This window comes from Stenella coeruleoalba (assembly GCF_951394435.1).
Source record: "Stenella coeruleoalba genome assembly, chromosome: 11".
Taxonomy (NCBI): domain Eukaryota; kingdom Metazoa; phylum Chordata; class Mammalia; order Artiodactyla; family Delphinidae; genus Stenella; species Stenella coeruleoalba.
Window position 1 is genome coordinate 27,533,362 of NC_137157.1, and position 24,284 is coordinate 27,557,645.

The following is a 24,284-nucleotide window of genomic DNA, read 5'->3' on the forward strand; positions in this document are numbered from 1 at the left end:
ACCATACTGTCTTATTACTGTAGCATTATAGTATAGTTTGAAATCAGGGAGTGTGATACCTCCAAGCTTTTTTCTTCTTTCTCAAGATTATTTTGACTATTTGGGATTTTTCTGTGGTTCCATACACATTTTAGAATTATTTGTTCTAGTTCTGTGAAATATGCTGTTGGAATTTTGATAGGGATTGCACCAAATCTGTAGATTGCTGTGGGTAGTATGGACATTTTAACAATATTAATTCATCCAATCCATGAACACAGAATATCTTTCCATTTGGTTGTGTCTTCAACTTCATTCATCAGTGTCTTACAGTTTTAACTGTAACAGGTCTTTCACCTCCTTGGTTGAATTTATTCTTAGGTATTTTACTCTTTTTGATGCAGCCATACATGGGATTGTTTTCTTAATTTCTCTTTCTTTTTCTTTTTTGGCCGTGCCATGGCACGCGGGGATCTTAGTTCTCCAACGAGGGATCAAACCCGTGCCCCCTGCAGTGGAAGTGTGGAGTCTTAACCACTGGACTGCCAGGGAAGTCCCTTAACTTCTCTTTGTGATAGTTTGTTGTTGGTGTGGAAATGCCACAGACTTCTGTATGTTGATTTGGTACCCTGTGACTTCACTAAATTCATTTATTATATTATTAGTACTGACATTGTGTGTGTGTGTGTGTGTGTGTGTGTGTATGTGTGTATGTGTAGTCTTTAGGGTTTTCTATATGTATCATGTCATCTGCAAATAGTGACAGTTTTACTTTCTGATTTAGAAACCTGTTATTTCCTTTTTTTTTCTAATTGCTTTGGCTAGGACTTCCAATGCTATGTTGAAAATAAGTGACAATAGTGGGCATCCTTGTCTTGTTTACTGATCTTAGAGGAAAAGCTTTCAGTTTTTCATTGTTTAGTGTGATACTAGCTGTGGATTTGTCATATATGGCCTTTATTACGTTAAGGTATATTTCCTCTCTACCTACTTTGTTGATAATTTTTATCATAAATTGATGTTGAATTTTGTCAGATACTTTTTCTGCATCTATTGAGATGACCATATAATTTTTATCCTTCATTTTATTAATGTGATGTATCATGTTGATTGATTTGTGGATGTTGAACCATCCTTTCATCCCTGGAATAAATTCTACTTGATCATGGTGTATGCTTCTTTTAATGCATTGTTGGATTCAGTTTGCTAACATTTTGTTGAGGATTTTTGCATCTGTGTTCATCAAGGATATTGGCTTGTAATTTTCTTTTTTTGTGGTCTTCCTTGTCTGCTTTTGGTATCAGGTTAACGCCGGCTTCATAGAATGTGTTTGGAAGCCTTCCCTTCTTTTCAGTTTTCTGAAGAATTTGAGAAGGATAGCTATTAAATCTTTGAATGCTCTAGAATTCGCCAGTAAATCTGTCTGCTCTGGGCTTTGATTTGTTGGGAGATTTTTGATTACTGTTTCAATCTCCTTACTAGTAATTGGTCTATTCAGATTTTTCTATTTCTTCATGATTCAGTCTTAGAAGATTGTATGTTTTAAAAAAATTTTCCATTTCCTTTAGGTTGTCCAATTTGTTGGCATATATTCATAGATCATGAGCCATCCTTTGTATTTCTGTGGTGTTAGTTATAACATCTCCTCTTTCATCTCTGATTTTACTTATTTGAGTCCTCTTTTTTTTCCCTGGTGAGTCTAGCTAAATGTTTGTCAATTTTATTTATCTTTTCAAAGAATCAGCTTTTAGTTTCATTGAACTTGTTTTTTTTCTTTTTTTGGTCTCTGTTTCTGCTCTGATCTTTATTATTTCCTTCCATCTACCAATTTTGGCATTTGTTCTTCTTTTTCTAGTTCCTTTAGGTGTAAGGTTAGATTGTTTATTGGGAATTTCTTGTTTCTTGAGGTAAGACTATATTGAATTTGGTCCATTTACATTTAAGGTAATTATTGATAAGTATGTGCTTATTGCCATTTTGTTAATTGTTTTCTGGCTAATTTTGGAGTTCTCTCTTTTCCTTTGTGTTTTGGTGTGGTTTCTTTTAGTGTTATGTTTAGATTTTCTCACTTTCTTTTGTGTACTTACTATAAGTTTTTTCCTTGTGGTTACTGTGAGGTTCACCTGTAACATTCTATGTAAGTAGTAGCCTGTTTTAAGTTGCTAGCAACTTAAATTAGAAATCATTCCAAAGCTTTATCTTTTTACTCCCTCCCCATGTTTCCTACTTTTGATGACACATTTTACTTCTTTTTATTTTATGCATCCTGTAACTAATTATTGTAATTTTAGTTATTTTTAGTACTTTTGTCTCTTAACCTTTGTGCTTGCTTTATAAGTGATTGATCCTCTGCCTTTATCATACATTTACCTTTAACAGTGAGATTTTTACTTTCATATGTTTTCTTATTATTAACTAGTGCCATTTCTTTTCAGCTTAAAGAAGTCCCATTAATATTTCTTGTTGGGCCAGTTTAGTTGTGATGAATACCTTTAGCTTTTGCTCATCTGGGAAACTCTTTATCTCTTCGTCAATTCTGAATAACTTTGCTGTGTAGAGAATTCTTGGTTGGAAGTTTTTTCTTTCAGCACTTTGAATATGATCTGCCACTCCCTTCTGGCTTGTAAAGGCTCTGCTGAAAAATCTGCTTGTAGAGTTATAGGGTTTTCCTTGTATGTAACAATTTGTTGCTTTTAGGATTCTCTCTTAATCATTTATTTTTTACTGTTTTAATTATAGTGTGTCTTGATGTGTGTCTCTTTGGGTTCATCTTATTTGGAACTCTCTGTGCTTCCTGGACCTGGATGTCTGGGTCCTTCCCCTGATTAAGGATGTTTTCAGCAACTATTTCTTCAAGTAGGTTTTCTGTCCCTTACACTCTTTTCTTTCTGGCACCCCTATAATGCAAATGTTATTCTGCTTGATGTTATTCTGCTTGATGTTGCCCCAAAGGTCCCTTAAGGTGTCTTCATTTTTCATCTTTATTTTATTTATTATTTTAAAAAGATATTTATTTATTTGGCTGCGTCGGGTCTTAGTTGTGGCATGTGGGATCTTTTGTTGCGGTGCGGCGGCTTCTCTCTAGTTGTGGTGCGTGGGCTCTGTAGTTGCTGTGCATGGGCTCCAGAATGTGCAGGCTCAGTGGTTGCGGCACGTGGGCTTAGTTGCCCTGTGGCATGTGGGATCTTAGTTCCTCGACCAGGGATTGAACCTGCGTCCCCTGCTTTGGAAGGTGGATTCTTAACCACTGGACCACCAGGGAAGTCCCTGTCTTCACTTTTTAAAATACTTATTTCATTTTCCTGCTCTGTCTGGGTGAGTTCCATTGTTTTATCTTCCTGCTGACTGATTTGTTCTTCTACTTCACCCAGTTTGCTGTAGAACCCCTCTAGCATATTTTTCAGTTCAGTTATAACTTCTGTTTGGTACTTTCATATATTTTCTATCTCTGTTGAAGTTCTCACTGTGCTAAGTTTTTCTTCATCTGAGTTTGTTTAGTGTCTTTATGACCATTACTTTGAACTTTTTATCAGGTAGATTGCTTATCTCTGTTTTGTTTAGTTCTTTTTTTGAGGTTCTGACTTACTCTTTTGATTGGAATATCTTCCTCTGTCTCCTCATGTTGCCTAATTCTTTGTGTTTGTTTCTATGTATTAGGTATATCAGCTATCTCTCTTAGTCTTGAAGGAGTGGCTTTATTTAGGAGATGTCATATGGGGCTCAGAAGCACAATCCTACCTAGCCACCAGAGCCAGGTGCTCGAGGGGTGTCTCCTATGTGGGCTACATGCAGTTTGTGGGAACACAGCTGCCATGGGGTGCTGGTGGGTGGGGCTGTTGCTTGGGCAGCTGTGAGGCCCACCTGAGGTGTGGGGGTTGGCAGGTGCTCTCTCACCCCTGGTGGGATGTGCCCACTGGTGGAGAATTCCAAAGTGGTGCCTTCCAGCACCAGTATTAGCAAGGTAGCCTGAGATCACATAAATGGCTCCTGCCAGTAACTCAGCCCGTGGGGAGCATTCCAACTGGTTCCTGCCTCTCTGGCAGATGCTTCAAGATTAGTAGGTGAGTCCCCTTCACCTATGGTCTTATGCACTTTTCAATTTGGTGTTTTTGCACTGGTTTTCAGATCAAGTCAATCTGTGTGCAAGTCCTTTAAGAGCAGGTTTTCTATTCCCTGTAGCTTTCCTGGACATATTTCCCATTGGTTTGCAAAACCAGGTGTTTTGGAGGCTCATCTCTCTTGTGCAGGATCTAAGGGTTGGGGTGCCTGATGTGCTCAAATCCCTCATTCCTCAGGGAAAGGATCCGTGCCTTTGTGGTCCCTCCCAATTGTGGATTGCTGAAGCTGAGGTGCGGTTTTCATATCTTCGCCTGTCCTACACATCTCATTGCTGTCCTTTTATTTCACCCTTTGTTGTGGAGGTTCTGTTCATTCAGTTTTCAGATCCCTTTCTGGGGGAACTGTTCCATATGTGGTTGTACATTTATGTCTGTAGGAGGAGGTCAGTTCATGATCTTTTTATGCTACCATCTTGAACTCTCCCGTAATTTTCCACTTTTGTAAACAATGCTTTGCTTGGAATGCCCATTCATCCCTGCCTGGTAAAGTTTTGATCAAGCTTCAAGCCCAGACACAGTGCTTGTTTGGGTTTAAAGCTTTAAAAAATTGTTGTTTATGGCAGGGTGTAGTAGCTTTGGCCAACTTTCTGAGTTCCCACAGTGGGCCTGGCTTCTTGTTACCTATCACATGTAGGGTGTTTTGGTTCCTATTATCTCATTAGAACTTGTTTGCCTCTATCTACTTTAGTTCCCAAACTCTATACTCTGTGTGTTTGTTTTATTTTTTGTCCACTGAGATACTTACCTTGTGTTTGAGCATACGTCTACAATTTTAACATTAAAAAAATTTTAATCAGCTGTTGATCGTTGATTGGAGCTGAGGCAGCTTAGTTTCTATGCTAACTGTGAGTGCAATCTGGACTGGAGTTATGGACACTCTCTCTTTACCATGGCATATTTCAATGTTTTATATCCCTTAGCCTATTCCACATACCCTATTCCACAGTTTAACCTATTTAATACCTGTTTGTGTGTCTATTACTTTATTTCAAACATATGTATTTTTTATCAAATACAGTGTTCTTATTTCTGCCCTGTCTGCTGTTGTGCATTTTTTTCATCTATTTGGAATGATTGTCATTTTATTTAATTAAATTTAACTTTAAGAAATAAGATTTTTTTCAGTTACCACAACTTGCATTGATCTCTTCTTTCTCATAATTCTGCTCACACTCAGAGCTCCCCCCTTTAGCATTTAATTTTTTTCAAATTGTTTCTGATCTCTTTTTTTACACATTAGCTTGGTTTCACCAGCCAAGTTGTATAGTCTACCTGAAGGCTTGCTCCTTGTTTCTCTTACATTGTCCTCATACTCAGTGTCCTCCGTCTGGCATGCAGAGCTTTATAGAATGTTAGGTACTTCATGGGAGATGGATAAATATCTATTGAAGAAACCATAAACAAAATGAATGTGTTTTGTACCTTTTAGTCACTGTAAAAGATATCTAAATTATGTAATAATTTTCCTAAAAAGCACAATTTGGAAGATATTTATCCCCTATCATTTTAAGTTTTTAGCACAAGTTATTCTTATCCCATTGTATTTACAAAGTAAAACTTTTTATAAGTGTAAATGTTAGAATGCTTTATATTGTTTCCTCAGGGTCATTGTTACTGTAATTGCACTTCTCATTGAAGTGATAGGATTTTGGCAGCCTAATAATGAAAAAGAAGTTCTTAGACAATTTAGCAACAATCTGAGGGAATGAGGGCATATGTGTAAAATATGCACGTCAAAAGCATCTCATGATGATTTTATTGTTTCTTCTTTTTTCCCCCCCGTACCTCTTGGGCTTACTTAGGTCTGTTTACTAGGATTATTTTAGGCAAATTTAAGGAAGGGTATTTTTGGTGATGATCATAGGATTATGTAGATATTTCTGTGAATTGCTTGTTCTCAGGCAAGGTAAATCTCAGGTGAGAAGCCACCTGGACTCTGGAAAAACTTAGGATACAGAATGGGGAAAGTAGTTCTTGGGAGGTACAGCTTTTGTTTGCTGTGCTTTTGGGGATGGGGTCAGTAGTTTTAAAAACCATTATGATGTGAAGCTCTGCAATGTTGATGAGTCAAAAATGAATTTCTAGTTTTATACAGTTATTTATATTAAGTATATAATTAAAATGCTCTTTAATTTTTTTTACTATTTAGTTACTTTTTTGTCACATGCATGAGTATATCATCAAATTCAGATAGTAGGCTTGAGACAAATTCATGTCTCAAGTATATCATTTTGAGAAAGAATTTTGCTTTGTTTTTTTGGAAGAGGGTAGCTGATGTAATAGTTCAAACATGAGAATGTTGTGGATGTTAAGTAAACACAATAAAGACATACTCTGGATAAGTTTAGAAAGAGAGAGTTATGTTTTGCGAAAATATGATAGGAACATAGATCATCCAATTTGGACAACTCTGATTATTTTTAATATCAAAAATTTCTCAATGTAGAAGTAATTTAACTATGAATCTAAAATTCTGAAAAAAATGTAGCAAAAACAAAAACTGAGAAACTAAAGACCAAAAAACCCATAATTGCTTCTTGCTAAAGAAATTATTGTTTGCATTTTGGGATATTTCCTTTGAATCTCTTTTCTTATATAATTAGTTTTTATACATAATTATAATCATAGTATATGCATGTTATTTCATTTTTTCTATGCAGTTTTTATAATCCTTATTTTAATTGATTAATTTTGAAGTAGTATCAGTTCATCCTTCTTTGGCATTTATGTTGAATATGTAAGTGATGTACAGGGTGTTCATGTTTTGAGACAGATGTTTAGCGATTTGTTCTCAATCTTGGGTGCTTGAGGTATATCTCAGTGGAGATGTCAAGCAGTATGAGTTAGTGATTAAGAATCAGACTGCTGAAGTTAAAATCCTTTCTTCCACTTATTAGCCATGTGACTTCGGGCAAGTAACTTAATTTCTACACCTTTATTCTCTCTTGTATAACATGGGAATAATGATAGTGTGCACCATAAATGTTTTTGGTAAGGATTATTGAGTCAGTTCTTGTGCTCTGAATCTGTCTTTTAGTCAATATTTTACTAGATTTCCAATTCCTTTAATGTCATACCTAAGTATAATGAATAATGTTAGATGATAAATGTTGCAGGAGAGGGAAAAAAGAAGGCCTTTAACCCTCCAAACTGTATATTTGATGGTGGAATATTAAGTATTGGAAACAGATTGGTAATGGTTGGCATGGGTAGTAGATGGATGGGTGACTAGATAATGTGGCCTGTGTTGATCTTTTTAGCTCCCCTCAAATCATTGTAGTTCACTTGATGTAGTGGGGAGCAATGCAAGAGGAATTAAAATTTCAGCATTTTAGTTCTGCTTCTTTCTGATTTTTGTTAACAGTAGAATCTTGAGAAGTCCCTTAGCTGCTTTGAATTTGTTTTCTCATCTATGGATATAACATTTTACCTGTCTCTCTCAGAGATGTCTTTATGATTAAATAAGATATTCTGTAAAAGTGAGGTGAAGATGATAAAGCACTATATATAAAAGTAAACTTTTTATTAATTTAAAAAGACTAAAGCTGAGAGAAGGCAGATAGAGATCTTGATACAGTATTACGTCCAGTCAGTCTTTAATAAAGGATAGCTTCTAGTGCTGTTTGAGAGGACATCTACCTTTATGTGTAAGGCTAGCCCTGATTACTGTTTAGGTTATTAAATAGTTTATGAATATATTGTTGATATTTACTTTTTTTTCCCCCTTTCTGCTTGTGTTTCAGACTCCTGGGAGAGTTGGCTCTCAAGGTTCTGATTTAGATTCATCATCAGCTCCTATAAACACAGTGGATGTCAATAATGAAAGCTCTTCAGAGGTATGAAAATAATAATTTGGCAATAAATATTGTTTTATTTAAGGAAAAATCACAGATATATGGAGTAACAATTGATAATTTTAACTTTTGTAGGGAAAGGTCTCATAAATCTTTCTTACAAATTGGAATGCAATTTTTGAATCTCACTTGTAGATAGATAATAGTGCTTAGTTGTGAGACTGTGAAAGTGTATATTAAGACTGAAAAATAATATTGACAATTTATCTTTAATGTTAAAATCATCTCAACTTAATGAAGATTTAAAAATCTGTTTGTAAAGAATTACCAGTTAATTAGTATCTACTTATGTGTTTGTACTGCCATGAACGACTAAGCTAATGAAGAATTAGATGAACTATAACATTTATACATTATTTGTTGTCTTCATTTATGACTTTGTAAGAACTTCTATGTTTGATAGCTTATTAAAAATTAATGGAGAAAGTAAATAAGTCTAAAAAAGAAATAACTCAAATTTTTTGAGGTCAGCCTTAGAAGTTGCTACATTACTATCATTATTATTTTTTTTTTTTTTTTGCGGTACGCGGGCCTCTCACTGTTGTGGCCTCTCCCGCTGCGGAGCACAGGCTCTGGACCCGCAGGCTCAGCAGCCATGGCTCACGGGCCCAGCCGCTCCGCGGCATGTGGGATCTTCCCGGACCGGGGCACGAACCCATGTCCCCTGCATCGGCAGGCTGACTCTCAACCATTGCGCCACCAGGGAAGCCCTACTATCATTATTTTTAACAAATAATATATACTCATTATAGAAAAAGGAGATAAGAGAACATAAAAACCACCCATAACGCTGCCCCTAAGAGATCAACACACTCACATTTCTGCTCTGACACTTTTTGTCAATTGCCCCTTTCTCGGCCCAGCTGTACCACCTACCCAGTCCCCTTTTCCCTATTCTTTCCCATCTCTTGGTTGGTGAGTCTATTATGTGTATGTTTCTGGGTATTTCTCTATCCATTCATTTCTCTGTTTTGTCTCTTTTTGACCATCTGTCTTCACGTATATGTATGTTAACCATAACAAGATCGAACAAGACTGTGAGAGTGAGAAGAACAGTATCAGTTGAACTTTATTAAGAGCAAGTTTAAGGAAATATCTTTAAGGAAAACATTCCAAACGGTATTTATGATATGATGAGCTCAGAGAACTAGGTTGTAACCCTGGAGAGGAATTTAGTATTAATTGTTGACCTCATTTAGACCAAAAACAACAAAAAAAATCTCCAGTGGGTAAATGAGCAGTGCCTGATAATCCTGCTATATTTTCTTATTAGGCTCCCTTTTCTACTCTCTGTGATAGTTGTACTCTCTGCTTTGTCCTCAAACCTTCCATGTGTCTTACCTTAGTCCCGCCTTCTCACCGTCACCTTCTATACCATTGAGAAAAGATGAATGTTCTCATTTTGCCCCTAAAACTATACTTGCACCTGTATTCTCTTTATTACTTTAGTACACGGAAGACAGGTCTCTTTTCCTATCAGATTTCAGTCCTTTCCCTTGTGCTCTGGATTCCATTCTCTCTTCCATTCTCATCTTATCATCTCTCCCTCATGCAACTTTGGTTTTTACGTATGCCACAGATTATTCCCTTCAGCATACAAATACTGCTCTAGAGGTGCCATTAACCTGGGACTCCCTTAAATTAAGTTCGGTACTTGAAATTTTGCACATTACCCACTAGTGTAAATTTCTAACCTAATTGAGGGCTATTGGTGATTATGAATTCTCAGGGGGTATTGTTTTTTCCATATGCCCAGTGTTAAGGTATTGACTTGTTAAGATCTCAGTTGATATCTCTCCCCACCTCTCTCAATTTCTCTTTTTCTTGCTTAATCTTCCCTTTTACCCTGATGTTGGCTTCCCACTTTGAACAAATTCTAGGTTTTAACATTGTGCCCTTAGCATCCATCTAAATGGGAATTTGAAATATCATGGTCTCCAGGATTTAAAAAAAATGGTCAGAAATAAAGCAGTACCTTGCTTTAGTGCTCATTTATATCATATTTTATATATTATGTATAATAATATATATAATAGTATTTTAGTCAGTTATAGGCTATTATAACAAAAGCACTGAGAGGCTTAAACAGCAAACATTTATTTCTCACAGTTCTGGAGGCTGGGATGTTCAACATCAAGGATTTGGCAGATTCTGTGTCTGGTGGGGGCTTCCTTTCTGGTTTGTAGATGGCTGTCCTCACATGGCAGAAGGGGCAAGAGAGCTCTCTGGGGTCTCTTTTATTATATAAAGGTACCAATCCCATTCATTAGGGCTCCACCCTCATGACTTAATCATCTCCCAAAGGCCCCATCACATTGGAGGTTAAGATTTCAACATATGAATTTTGAGGGTACATAGACATTCAGTCTGTAACAAATATATAATCTGTATAATACATAATGTAATAAGTGATATCATATCATTTGTTCTCATCAGGACAGTTGTGCAGACTATTTAGTATATTGTATTGCAGAAGCAAATTCTTTGTTCACTCTATCCATTTCTAATCTGGCTTCCATCCTTAGTACCCACTGAAACGCACTAATGACCAGCATATTACCAAATCAGGTCTTCATTTTCCTAATCATTTGGCTAGGGAGAGCAGACTTTTCTTGGAGCTTTTTTGGTAGGTGTCCACTGAAGTTTCCAGGTAGCTGGCTTCTCCAGCAGCCAGTCCAGAATATATGAGACGGAAAGAAAACCCAGAGTACTCACCACTCTCTCAGTCCTTGGCTCCTGAGATCCTCAGCTGGTCTGCCTTCTTCTCTTTACCTTTCAGAGTTTTCTTTTTGTTTTGTTTTATATATAAAGCCTCTGGATTTCAGCTGTACTTAGCAGGAAGAACAGAGAAGTATATCTGTTCCATTTTGTCTGGAACTGGAAATCCAACCATTTTGAAAATTAGAGTATTTATCTTTATATTAAGGAATTATAAGAGTTCTTTATCCTTTGTCAATGTTTTGATTGCCTCCTATTCATCTGATTAGTGAGGGAAGGATTCCTGTCCTAGGCTTATGGGAATAGCTAAACACATAATTAGACAAATGAGACAAATGAGATCAACAGCAGTTTATTAGTCACATATACTCACAGCCCAGAGATGGAGGACACGGTGTGCCATGCAGGGCCGCATGAGGATTGCACTTGGGAACAAAATGAACAACCAGGGATTGTTCAGAGGCAGGCATTGTAGTATCAGGAAAGTAAGGTGCCCCCTGGTTTCTAAAGGAGATGTGATTGGCTTGCTTGAATAATTCCAGGGGCCGGCAGAGAACCTTCTCAGGGATAAGCAGGCCCTGTGCTTGCTGCCTGTGAAGAGGAGGGCTGTTTGGCTAGAACTCCTTATCTGTGAGAGCAGGGTGGGGAGGGGAACTTGCAGTTAGGCCATTTGAAGCCCTCCCAGTTTCACCAGTTGTTAAGGCAACACAAAGTATTGGGCCTTAATTTTAGCCCTTACACCACAATCAGAAATATGTGATGTGTATATTTTTTCTCAGTCTGTGGCTTATTTTTCATTTTGTTAATGTTGTCTTTCAAAGAGAAGAAGTTTTAAATTTTGGTGAAGTACAGTTTGTCAGCCTTTTCTTTTATGATTTTTGCTTTTTGGGTACTACAAAGTTTTTTGCCTACCCCAAGGTTGCAAAACTTCCTCCTATGCTTGCTTCTGATTAAAAAAAAAACAAAAAAATCAAGCTACAAGCATATATTGTACAACACAGAGAACATAGCCAATATTTTATAATAACTATAAATGGAATATAACCTTTAAAAATTGTGAATCACTATATTGTAAACTGTAACTTACATATATTGTACATCCACTATACTTCAATTTAAAAAAAAGATGGAAGGATTAAAAAAATTAAAAAAATCATTTTAGCATGTACATTTAAATGTATGATTTATTTTAAATTATTGTATATGGTATGAGATAGCGGTTGACGTTCATTTTTTCCATGTGAATATGGAAACATTTTTCCATATGCTTGTTGCAGTACCATTTGCTGAAAATATTACCGTTTCCCAATGAATTAAATTTTCACTTTTGTGAGAAATCAATTGACCTTATATATGTGGTTATATTTTTTTATGTTCTTTGATCCAGGCATAATGAACTGATTTTAAGGTGTGCCAAGTTTTTTCTTACCTTTGAACTTTTGTATATGCTGATCTCTGTGCCTTACCTAGTTTTGCTATTTCTTTTTTCTTGGTTAACATCTGATTATCCTTCAAGTCTCATCACAGATAATTTTTCCAATAAACTTTCCTGACTCACATGTTGGATAGATGCTTCTTCCACATGCTTCTGTGGAAAAGAATTCCCTATCCTTTTGGTAATGATTATTAGTCTGAGATTCATTTATCTATCAAATATTTATTGTCACCAGACACTGTTCTGGATGCTGGAGGTATGGCACTGAGTGAAATAGTAAAAAATCTTTATGCTGGTGACATTTATTTTTAATTTATTTATTTAATTTATTTTATTTTTGGCTGTGTTGGGTCTTTGTTGCTGCACGCGGACTTTCTCTAGTTGTGGTGCGGGGGCTTCTCATTGCAGTGGCTTCTCTTGAGCGCAGGCTCTAGGCATGCGGGCTTCAGTAGTTGTGGCATGTGGGCTCACATGCCACAACTACTGAAGTTGCCTCTGAGCAGGGGGTAACTCAGAAAGAACTGAATGAAGTGAGAAATCATGTTGATTTCGGGAGCAAGCATGTTGCAGGCATGTGGAACAAGTCTCTGAGGTGGGAGCATGCCTGGCATATTGAAAAAGCATCCAGGAGGCTAGTGTGGCTCCAGCACAGTGAATGGGGGGCCATTAGGTTATTGAGGTAATCAGGCCCACCTCATGTAGGGCCTTATAGGCTTTTGCACAGACTTTAGTGTTTTACTCTTGGTGAGATAGGAAGTCATTGGAGAGTTTGGATCAGGGAAAGGACAAAATTTATCTATATTTTTGTAGGATCACTCTAGCTGCTGTGTGCAAAATAAAGCTGTTAATGGGGTAAGAATAGAAGCAGAGAGACTGTTAGCAGGCTTTTACAGTGATCCATGTACACCATGAGGGTGGCTTGGATCAGGGCAGTTGTGGAGGCCCTGAGGTTCTAAACACATTTTGAAGGTAGTTCTAGTAGGATTTTCTGATTAGTGGGGTATTTTCTTTTATAGCTCTTTCAAGAAGCATGCAAGCTTATTGAGGATGGGGTCTTTGCTTTATTTTACCATTGCATTCTTAACAACATAGCATAATGACATAGTAATCACACTCAGTAAATACTTTTTAAAAAAATTATTCCTTCCTTCCTTCCTTCCTCCCTCCCTTCCTCCCTCCCTTCCATCTTTAGTTGCAGTATGCGGACTTCTTAGTTGTGGCATACGTGCGGGATCTAGTTCCCTGACCAGGGATTGAACTTGGGCCCCCTGCATTGGGAGCACGGAGTCTTACCGACTGGACCAGCGGGGAAGTCCCAATACTTTTTGAACGTATGACTGAATGATGATATGTGGAAACTTAAAGTGAAGAAATGAGTAAAGAGGCAGGCAGCATAAAGATATTGTGGTAAAAAACAATGCAACAGTACGTTAAAAAAAAATATTATTCTGTAGTTTTTTTTTTTTGTTTTTTTTTTTTTCCCAGTACGTGGGCTCTTACTGTTGTGGCCTCTCCCGTTGCGGAGCACAGGCTCCGGACACGCAGGCTCAGCGGCCATGGCTCACGGGCCCAGCCGCTCCGCGGCATGTGGGATCTTCCCAGACAGGGGCACAAACCCGTGTCCCCTGCATCGGCAGGCGGACTCTCAACCACTGCGCAACCAGGGAAGCCCTATTATTCTGTAGTTTTAATACTTGGGCCTGTGATTGCCTGGAAGACAACCCTTTCATCAGTAAAAAGAAAAAATAAGTGAATTCATGTTCCTCACTTTCATCCCCTGGCTAATCTCCTTAAAGGGTTGTTAACAAGAGGAACAATGATATTAATGATATTAATGATAGCTAACATTTATTGAATGTTTTCTTTGTATCAGATGCTGTGATAAGGACTTAGTATGTATTATTTAATTCTCACGAGACCCCCTCCCCCATATGGAGTAGGTGTTACTGTTACCTCATTTAACAGATGAGGAAATTGAAGGTAATATAAGCTACTAAGAGTGGTGTGGATCCAGGATTCAAGCCCAAGACTAGCTCTTAACTGCTACCCTGTCTTGCCTCTTACTTTGGAACCTTGTTTGTAGTCTTCCTCTTCCTTGCTACGATCCTAACGTACATCAAGGAACTCAAGGAACATCTTAGCCTCCCAGTTCTTAATGTTATCAGTGCCAATGATCTTTATTACTTTTCTTTTCTAATTACTCAAGCCCATGGCAGTACCTTCCATCTTCTTATCAGGCAGAATAATTTTACCTGACATGTTAAAATCATATCTCTGTGTTCCTTACCTCAACTCACTATCCTCTCAAAAACTTTCATAGTCTCACTACTTACCTTCTTTGGCCTTGCTGATTATTTTAGATTTTTAATTTTAATTTTTTCTTCTAGTCTGTCAACCTTTCTTCGCTTCGTTTCCTTTACTCTCTAACCATACATCTAATGACAGTTAATACTTGTTGAGCACTTATAATGTCTCAGGCACTGTACTAAGCATTTTATACACTGCACAATAACTCTAGACAAATAGGTGCTAATATTAGTCCCATTTTATAGATGAGGAAACTGACATTTAGCAGGGTAAAGTGAATTTTTTAAAGTCATATAGTCAGTATTGGTTGAGACTCAAACCCACATCTATTTCTGACACCAAAACTCATGACGTTATAACCTTTGTAACCTATTGTCCTTCACCACTGTCTTCATTTAATTTACTTTCTCCCTGATACTCTGAACTCCTTTATTCTCTTATCCTTTTACTGTTCCTATCTGACAAAACCCCAAACCATAGATCAGTGTAACAGCCCACATTTTAAAATACATATATTGTTAGGTATGGGGAATTTGGGAGATTGTTTTAAAATGATTTTATTTGGCTCATAAAATTAGAAGGAAGGGTAACCTACTGGGAATTATGGGTATGGGCAAGAATGGGATCTTAGGCTAGTGGAATATGGTGAAGACTAAAAATTGCTTTCATTATAACAACTTTTTTGTTGAGAACATCATCTACATAAAAGTATTTGTTAAAACTGCCAGTCATTTCTTGATCTAAAATAAAAGCTACCTTGCCAATACTAGCTCTTAGATGAGTAAGGACAAATTATCATAAACAAAAAGAATAGTAATATTCCAACTAAAGCAACTGGTTACTCAATAAAATTGACCAATGGGAATCTATAGCATAAGGATGGAAACTAATTTCAGAGTTCTAATTTGGATAGGTCTTTCACCTTTTGTACAGTTACTACTTGAAAATTTCCCTTCCATATACTAAAAAGAAATATACTATTATTTTCCTGTTATGTCTATTTTCATTGTTTCTATTTTGTTTCATAAATAACTTTTTGTATATATCCTCCTAAAAGTTGTTATTTCACAGGGTTTCATCTGCCCATTATGTATGAAAAGATGTATAACTGCTATTGATTTGTCGGAGCATTACCAGAAAGTGCATGCTGAAAATGAGACAAGAGGACAGGAACTTCTTCTTAATGACTCCAGTGTTACTGTGGGTCCTGAATATTTTGTTTTAGCAGCTTGGTTTTGGGTTGCTCAAAATAGCTTTGTTTTTCCTTGCCTCAGTGTTGCTTAACTTTTTCTGCTATAAGGGAATGTGGATTGCTTTAATTATGCATGCTCTAAGAAGGTTTAATAAGGAAAAGAGGCTCTTGGGAAGTTGGCTGTTCTTACTGTTTGCAGCAGTCTTTTTGTGAATCTGTAAACATATATAAAAGTTTAAGTTTATATTTTTGCATAAAATTTGCCATGAAATTTGAAATATAAAGTGAATGTTTTTTATTTCAACATTTGTAAGTTATATCTTTATTATGTAGTTAATGTTTTATTAATGAATGTTTTAAAATGCTTTAGGTTAAGATGCTTTACTCTTACATAGAAAGAGGACTTTGCATGTCAACTGTTACTGTCTTTATTTGGAAAAATATACAGCATTAGAATCTGGATCTACGACTGTTTCAGTCTTTGTTTTGATTGCCCAGACCTGTTGGAAGTGACAGAATGATATACACCTGTTATTAATCATGGGTCACCCAAATGTTCTCTGTAGTGTGTGAGGCTGGTGTATACAGAAGGCTGGGAGTGGGAGCGAGTGAGGGGAAGTGTTGCCCATTTTTAATCTGGAAAAAATTTCTCAGATGATATATCTCCTTTCTTGGAAAACTACTACAGTATTCTAAAAACAAAGGGAGACATAGCTTTTTAAAAAATTCTTTTGCAAATCTTTTAAAAGAATGAAACTTTTTTTACCATGAAAGACAAAAAAATCAGACTTACTCTTTCCTATGAATTAATGATGTATAAGAAAACGATCTGACCAAACTTTCACTTATTTAACATTAATAGAGTACCTCTTATGTGCCAGGTATTTTGGTAGGTACAGGAAATAAAAAGGTAAATAAGATATGGTCTCTATGCCAGGAAGTTTTTCTGATAGATATTTGCAAAAAGAGTACAATGTCTGATTCAGCTTGAGGGGAACTGCAGAAGAACTTGAAGAGGGGAACAATTAAACCAGACATTCTCTAGGGTGGTGGGGAAATGAGTGCAAATAGGACACCAGTTAAACTACGGAGGCAGTGTGAGCAAAGATAGAGGCATAAAAGATTCTTGGAACTCTGCTTAGCATTTTACCAGTTGTTTTTCTTACAGAACATATGGGTCAACTTTTCTTTATGGGTTAGCCAAAATCAAAAGTGACTATCTTACCTACCTGTCACTTAAATAAGAACTTTCCTTTTAACTGAAAGGACACTTGGTACAATAGGATATCATAAGTATCAAGTTAACCTGAGTTCTTAGCTATGGTGGATCTGAGAAAGGATTACAGATAACTGAAAACTAACAGTAAGGAATTTAATCTTAAGTCAGCACTATGTGTGTGTGTGTGTGTGTGTGTATGTGAGAGAGAGAGAGAGAGAGAGAGAAGGTGAGATATTTGGAATGATTAAGGGAAATAAAATGTAGCTGGCTATTTTGGTGTATTATTTTTTGCTGTTTTACTGTTTGTAAGTTATCTATCTAGCAACCTTAATTCCCTTGAAGATAGTTTAGAAAAAATAGAGGAGTCTCTTAATATCCAGAATTAGTATCACAAAGCCCATGAACTAAAGGTCATGTACTCTATTCATGGGACATCCCTCAGATATTCATTCTGAGCTTATTTTACTTTTTTTTTAAAAAAAATATTTATTTTTATTTTTGGCCGCGTTGGGTCTTAGTTGCGGCACGTGGCATGCGGGATCTTTCGCTGCAGCGTGCACGCTCAGTAGTTGTGGCGCGCAGGCTCCAGAGCGCATGAGCTCTGTAGTTGTGGCATGCGGGCTTAGTTGCTCCATGGCATGTGTTCCCTGCCCAGGGATCGAACCGCATCCCCTGCATTGGAAGGTGGATTCTTAACCACTGGACCACCAGGGAAGTCCCTTTACTTTTATTTTAAATGAGTGATGTGGTTTAATAAACTTTTTTTCCCTTAATCTGTCTTTCCTATCCATATCAGGCAAGTGCTGCTAGAAATAGCATAGGAATAATTTTTAGAAATGATTGTTGAAAGACAAAACAGGGTGTAAGAAAAACTATAGAATGTGGGTACAGGAATTAGAGACTTGCCAGAATTAATAGAGTGGAAGACACCCATTCAGTGATTAATATTTATGCTTCTGGGACATTAAGCAAAGGTTTAATATCATCTTTTTAAGTAGGTGAGGAAGTGCATATATGTATTTTAGAATTATTTTCATCAGAAATGTCCCAAAATTGAAGTTTTATTTAAACATGCAAGCTCTAATCACATGGAAAAGTTACTTAGGTGGAATATTTCTAAATATGTATTACTGAATTTCTAAAATTTCTCTTTAGGGATGAATCAGTTCTTTCTGGAGTATTAACCTGGTGATGTTTAGAAGCTTTAAGAAAGTATGGCATACCCTAATGGGATCATTAGCTTTTTGGCGTCCTTGGGTATCTCGAGCCAAAACCTGGAAGTAAAGACAGTGGTCAAAAAGCCAAAGTTTTGAAGATTAAATAGCATAATTGGGATGTGGATTTCCTGAGGAACACTGTAATTTGCCTTCTAGTTACTAGCAGAAGCTGAGACACGAAAGAGAAATGACAAGCTAAATATTATAGGGGTTTATGTGCTGTTGCACTAAAAGCATGTTAACTAGTGTGGTACAGCAGTTACTGGGCAGAAGTTATAAGAATACCAAATAGAGCTTAATATAGAGCCATTATGAAATATGATGGTAGATAATAGATGGCTTTGAAAAAAGATAATACCAAGTAGATTAAAACACAGCCTGGGGGCATTCATTCATTCAGAAGACAGTGCTGAGCATCACATATCTGGATCCTAATGGCATTATTCTGATGTCCAAAGGCGCATCTTCAGTACTACTGTCTTTGCTTACTTTAGGAGTTTCATAAGACATCATTGCATTCATTCACCTGTAGTGCCCCTGCCCTTCACTCTGGCTCTGTGATCAGAACATACCTCTGTTTCCCAAATGCAGCATGACTGTGTTTCATACCTTTTCCTATATCTTTGTTCATGCTCCTCCATGTGCTTAGAATGCCTTTATTTCTGACAAGTAAATTACTATTCAGTACCTAATTCCAGTGTCTCATATAGACATATTTCTACATATATGTATATACACACATACATAATATGTATGTGTTTGTGTGTGTGTGTGTGTGTGTGTGTTTAGTTTTTGGAAAGCATTAACTGCTGCTGCAGGCAGTTTTGGATATTCCTCTTGTGTTCCTGTAGTTCTTTAAATATATCAATACTTCTGTTATACCATTGTCTGGTAATGTTATGTTCATTGAGCCTTGATTCTGCCATATGATGTGCATAAATGATGTGAAGGTATGTTATTTGTATAGCACCCAACAAAGGAGCAGAAGTTATTTGTTTATTCTTAGTTTTTATGTGTCCGGAGTACTTATTACTTAGCTCAGTCTATCCTTTGGAAGGTTTTATAATCTGCAAGCTGTTAAAGCTCTTCTGTTTTTTTGCCAAATTCTGCCCGCCAGGTTCATTCATATTTCATTAAATAAGTACACTCTGTAGAAAGTATATGGTATGTTCAAAATACTGCACTAGCCATTAGGGAAATGTAGATTAAAAGCTTCATTGTGTTGTGCATTATAGTGGATGTAGAAACTTGACAAACTGATGATGAGAATGCTGGAGGAAAAAAGCAATATATGCAAAGGCGTAAAAATGTGAGATACTGTGGTGTGTTCAGGGAAATATAGGTGCTTCAGTATAGTTGAAGCATGTTATATAGAGTAAGGAATGTCCAGAGATCAGATTGGTTAGGTCATTGGGGAACTATACCTGCAGGACCTTGTATGCCATAACTATATAATAATTCTGGGATTATTTATAAGTTTTTAATATTTTATGGGACTATATATTAATTTTAAGCTTTTATAGTGTTAATCTTAAGTTAGCAAGGAATTTATTGATGAAAATACTTCTCAACCATTGTAGATACTCTGTGGTAATTATGAGTTATTTATATTACCTTTTTTCTCAATGATCAGAGTGCTTCATGTTCTTAATATTTTGGTTATTCCTGTGCAGTAGATTGGAGCAGATATTGTTTTACTGAGGGAGATATCTAGAGAGATGGAGGATATGATGGCAAGTCTTCTCAACTAGACTTCTAGATTAGAACTAACTTCTCAGATTAGAATTCTATACTCTAGCCATTAATTTATTCAACCTAAAAGATGGTTGTAAGGGTTTTAAAAAACATTTTGTAAACTGCAACCAGGATAGGCAGTGATGTACCTTTGCACAGTACCAGAATTTGGGCTTAACACTGTAAATTACAATTTACCTGTTGGTATGAATAATACATATGACTGTATTTAATAACATACAAATGGTTATTTTGCAATACTAAATACTATTTTGAAACCTTTTTCTGTAGGGTTTCATATGTCCGCAGTGTATGAAATCTCTTGGATCCGCTGATGAACTTTTCAAACACTATGAGGCAGTCCACGATGCTGGTAATGATTCGAGTCATGGAGGAGAAGCTCTGGCTCTGAAGCGGTACAGTATAATAGTTTTGAAGTGTAATGTAGTGAATGCATGTGATATCATTGTTTTATCATGAATACTTAGTTTTCGAAAAGAGTAGTGTTTTTATATTATTTAATTTAAATCTATTTTCTTTTAGCATAGCCTTCATCTTTTATTGTTATAACCAATCCTATCCTTGACCAAAAACTATCTATACCAGCATCTACAATATGGTTCACTGGTTTATATTTTTAATAAAGATTGTGATTTTTTTAAAAGGTTAAATTTGATTTAGCAATTCTGCTTAATAAAGAATGATATGCTTTGTTTAGAAGATTTTACAGTAAGTTGTTAAAATAATGAATTTAGCAAAGAATTAAATTGAATAATTATTAAAAAAAACATTTTTTTTGTAATCACCAGTATAACAGCAAGCACACATAACACATTCTATTTCTTGACAATTTTGCCTGACCATTTTAAGAATTAAACTAAAATATAATTAATTAGAACAGCATTCAACAGTATGACTTTGCTTTTCTTCTTCTACTGGTAAGGACTCTTGTCTTATATTCCCACTAAGGAAGAAAACTTGATTTTATTCTACTTATAAAAAATTGTTTTTCATGTTTTTCTTTAAAAAAAAAGCCTCTTAGTTGGTTAATATGCTATAGCATAAAGGACACCACATTAAGGAAAAGTATTATGACCACATTTTGGTTGATAGATACGTAGAACTATAAAATATGGTTGTTTTAATTTATTAAAATATGTGGGAAAACCAGAGCTTTTGGGAAATATGAATCTTCCCTTTTACATGACTATTAGTGCTCTTTAGGATTTTAATGTATGAGTCAATAATTTTGGGTACTGTTCTTTTGTCATTTGTTAGGAGATAGATATAAAATACATACTTATATATAAATGTTTATATATTTAGTGTCAGTTTAACAGAGTTGCTTTCTCAGCTGTGAATTAGTGCCGAATACATGAACTTTCAACATAAAAAGATCCATAGTCTACCTGTGTTCTTGCTTCTTAACTTTTCATCCAATGTTTAGCTCACTAAAACCTGGTTTTTGCCCTATGATTCTCCTGAAAATACTTCTTCAAAGGTCAGCGGTAAAAAAAAACCTGGATTATTTTCAGTTTTTATTTTGCTTGACCTCTGTTTTGGTTATCTATATAACTGTGTAACAGTCCACTCCAAACCTAGTGGTTTAAAACTGTAACTCTGTATTACTTCTCATGATTCTTTGATTTGACTGGATGGTTCTGCTTTAAGTTATGTAGAGTTGAGTGCTGGGACGGCCAGAAGGTCCAAAATGACCTCACATTCACGACTGGGAGATGATGCTGGATGCTGGCTGTCAGCTCAGCTGGGGCTGTATATCAGGGGACTCAGTTTTCCTTCATGTAGGCCTCTCTATGCTGCTGCTTGGACTTACAGGCCAGCAATTGGGTTCTAATAAAGAGCATTACAAGAGGAAAGAAACAGAAGCTGCCAGTTATCTTAAGGCCTGGCTTCAAAAGTTTCAGAGTGTCACTTCTGCCATATTTTATTGGTCATAGTAGCTACAGGAGTGCTCAGGAAACTGAGGGCCAGCTCAGATTGAAGAGGCCAAGAAGTAAGCTCTATCTTTCAGTGGAGGAGTGGCTTCTGTGTATACGAAGGGAAGAACTTGATGGCAGCCATCTTTGTAGACTATTTATTACAATCTCTGCACAATTTGGTTTTTTTGGCTCTCTTTCCTTCTACTCTTCTGAGACAGCACATCATTGTGATAATTCTTTCTTGATCTGTTTAATGTACTCCCTTCCTCTATATAATGTACTTGGGGTAATATCCATATCCATGACTTCCTCCTAAACTACATCTCCAACCTAGAATTATCTCCCAAGTTGCCTGCTAGGTATCTTCTCTTAGATGTTCCAAAGGAACATCTCCCTGTTGACATTTGTAAACAGGGTTCATTATATTTCCTTCTAAACCTTTTCCTTACCTACTGTTACATCTTCTGGTTAATGGCAACATTATCTTTCCACCAAGTTACTAAAGCCAGAAAATTGGATATGCTCATTTTTACACACTTACCCTCCCCTATTTGATCTGTCACAAAGTTTAGTTAATTCTGTCTCCTTAAAAGCTCTTATAACCCTTTTTTTTTTTTTTTTTTTTTTTTTGCGGTACGCGGGCCTCTCACTGTTGTGGCCTCTCCCGTTGCGGAGCACAGGCTCCGGACGCGCAGGCTCAGCGGCCATGGCTCACAGGCCCAGCCGCTCCGCGGTATGTGGGATCCTCCCAGACCGGGGCACAAACCTGTGTCCCCCGCATCGGCAGGTGGACTCTCAACCACTGTGCCACCAGGGAAGCCCCTCTTATAACCTTTTTTTATCTTCCCTGCTACGGCTTAGTTTAGGCTTCATCATCTCTCACTCAAAAATATTTTTCAGTATTTATAGTTAGCTCTCTCCCTATGTATTGTACCTCTCTACTTAACTCTCCATGTTGCTGCCAGACTAGTATTCTTTTTCTTTTTTTAAAAAATAAATTTATTTATTTTATTTTTGGCTGCATTGCGTCTTCGTTGTTGCATGTGGGCTTTCTCTAGTTTCAGTGAGCAGAGGCTACTCTTCGTTTTGGTGCGCGGGCTTCTCATTGCAGTGGCTTCTCTTGTTGTGGAGCACGGACTCTAGGCGCATGGGCTTCAGTAGTTGTGGCATGCAGTCTCAGTAGTTGTGGCTCACGGGGTCTAGAGCGCAGGCTCAGTAGTTGTGGCGCACGGGCTTAGTTGCTCCACGGCATGTGGGATCTTCCCGGACTAGCGCTCGAACCCATGTACCCTGCATTGGCAGGCGGATTCCTAACTACTGTGCTACCAGGGAAGCCCCAGACTAGTATTCTTAAAATGGAAATTTGATTGCTTTATTCTGAATATTAACTTTCACTAGTTTCTCATCGTTTATGGAATAGTCAGTGTATACTTTTCCAGGTTTATTTGTTATTATATGTGTTCTTCCCATCTTCCTGTACCTCTCCAATTTCTTAAAATTACATCCTGCCCTTCTATAACATATTGGGTAGCATGTGACTATGGGCAAGATATGTCTTCTAGATCAAAGCCCACGTGACTTAGGTGGGTCATGAAACCTTTTTGTTTTAAAGCTCTACAGTTAACATATGACAAACTGAGAATTCCATCAACATCAATCATATATATGAAACGTGATGCATTAGTTTTCTTGGGTCCAGATTTTAAAATTAGATGTATGGATAGCATATGCAGAATACAAAATTCAAATGGTTCAAAAAATTATGTGGTATAAATTGACTCCTTGCCACCCTTTCCCCCTAGCCTCTTACTTATCATCAGTTTCTTGTGTATATTTACAGAGATAGTGTATGCATGTATACACATATGCTTATATCTGTGTATATATAAAGAAATATATAAATGTATGTAATTACATAAAAGAGAAGTTCTGCATTGTCCTATACCTTTTGTTTCTCTGTGTATCTTATGGATTGTTTCATATCAATGCAGGTAAAGCTACCTCATTCTTCTTAATGACTGCATGGAATTTTATCATTCTCCTGATCATAGCATTTAGGCTATTTCCAGTGTTTTGTAATTATAAATATTGTGGTATATGTCCTTGTGGACATAACATTTGCACATGTTTGAATATATCTGGAAGATAAATTTCTAGAAATGGAATTTTTGGATAAAGTTTCCCTTTAAAATTTTGATTGATGTTTCCTAATTTTCTTTTGTAAATACCCTAGATTGCTTTGATACGTTACACGTTTCAAAAGATTTTCTTTGCTAGGCAAATTGCTTCAAAAATTTGTTAAGTGGCACTTTTTAAAAGATTAATTGGAGTAACTGAGCCCACCCAATTAGAAGTTGAATTGGAATTATCTTCCTTTATCTTCCTTGCAATTTCATTCAATTTAGTATTAGCCTTTCAAGAATATTGTTATTAATTCCTCTCTTCATCATTTTAGTTTATACATAGAGTTGGAAGATTAATAAAGAGTAGGGAAAACTTAAAACGTATATACACTTTTCTATACACATATTAAAACTAAGTGTTCCCTGTGTTCTTCTCATATTAAGACTA

At 36.4% G+C, this 24,284-nt stretch overlaps 1 protein-coding gene across 5 annotated transcripts in view; it reads left to right on the forward strand.

Moving 5' to 3' along the window:
- Window positions 1-24,284, forward strand: part of EEA1 (early endosome antigen 1) — a 131,944-nt gene that overhangs the window by 25,973 nt on the left and 81,687 nt on the right. For 3 of the 5 annotated variants that reach the window (XM_079937592.1, XM_079937591.1, XM_079937595.1), the window contains exons 2-4: window positions 7,841-7,933; window positions 15,483-15,611; window positions 20,065-20,189. In XM_079937592.1, the coding sequence (XP_079793718.1) occupies window positions 7,841-7,933; window positions 15,483-15,611; window positions 20,065-20,189 (347 nt within the window). The remainder of the gene's footprint in view (window positions 1-7,840; window positions 7,934-15,482; window positions 15,612-20,064; window positions 20,190-24,284) is intronic. The other 2 variants (XM_079937593.1, XM_079937594.1) reach the window with 1 other exon arrangement.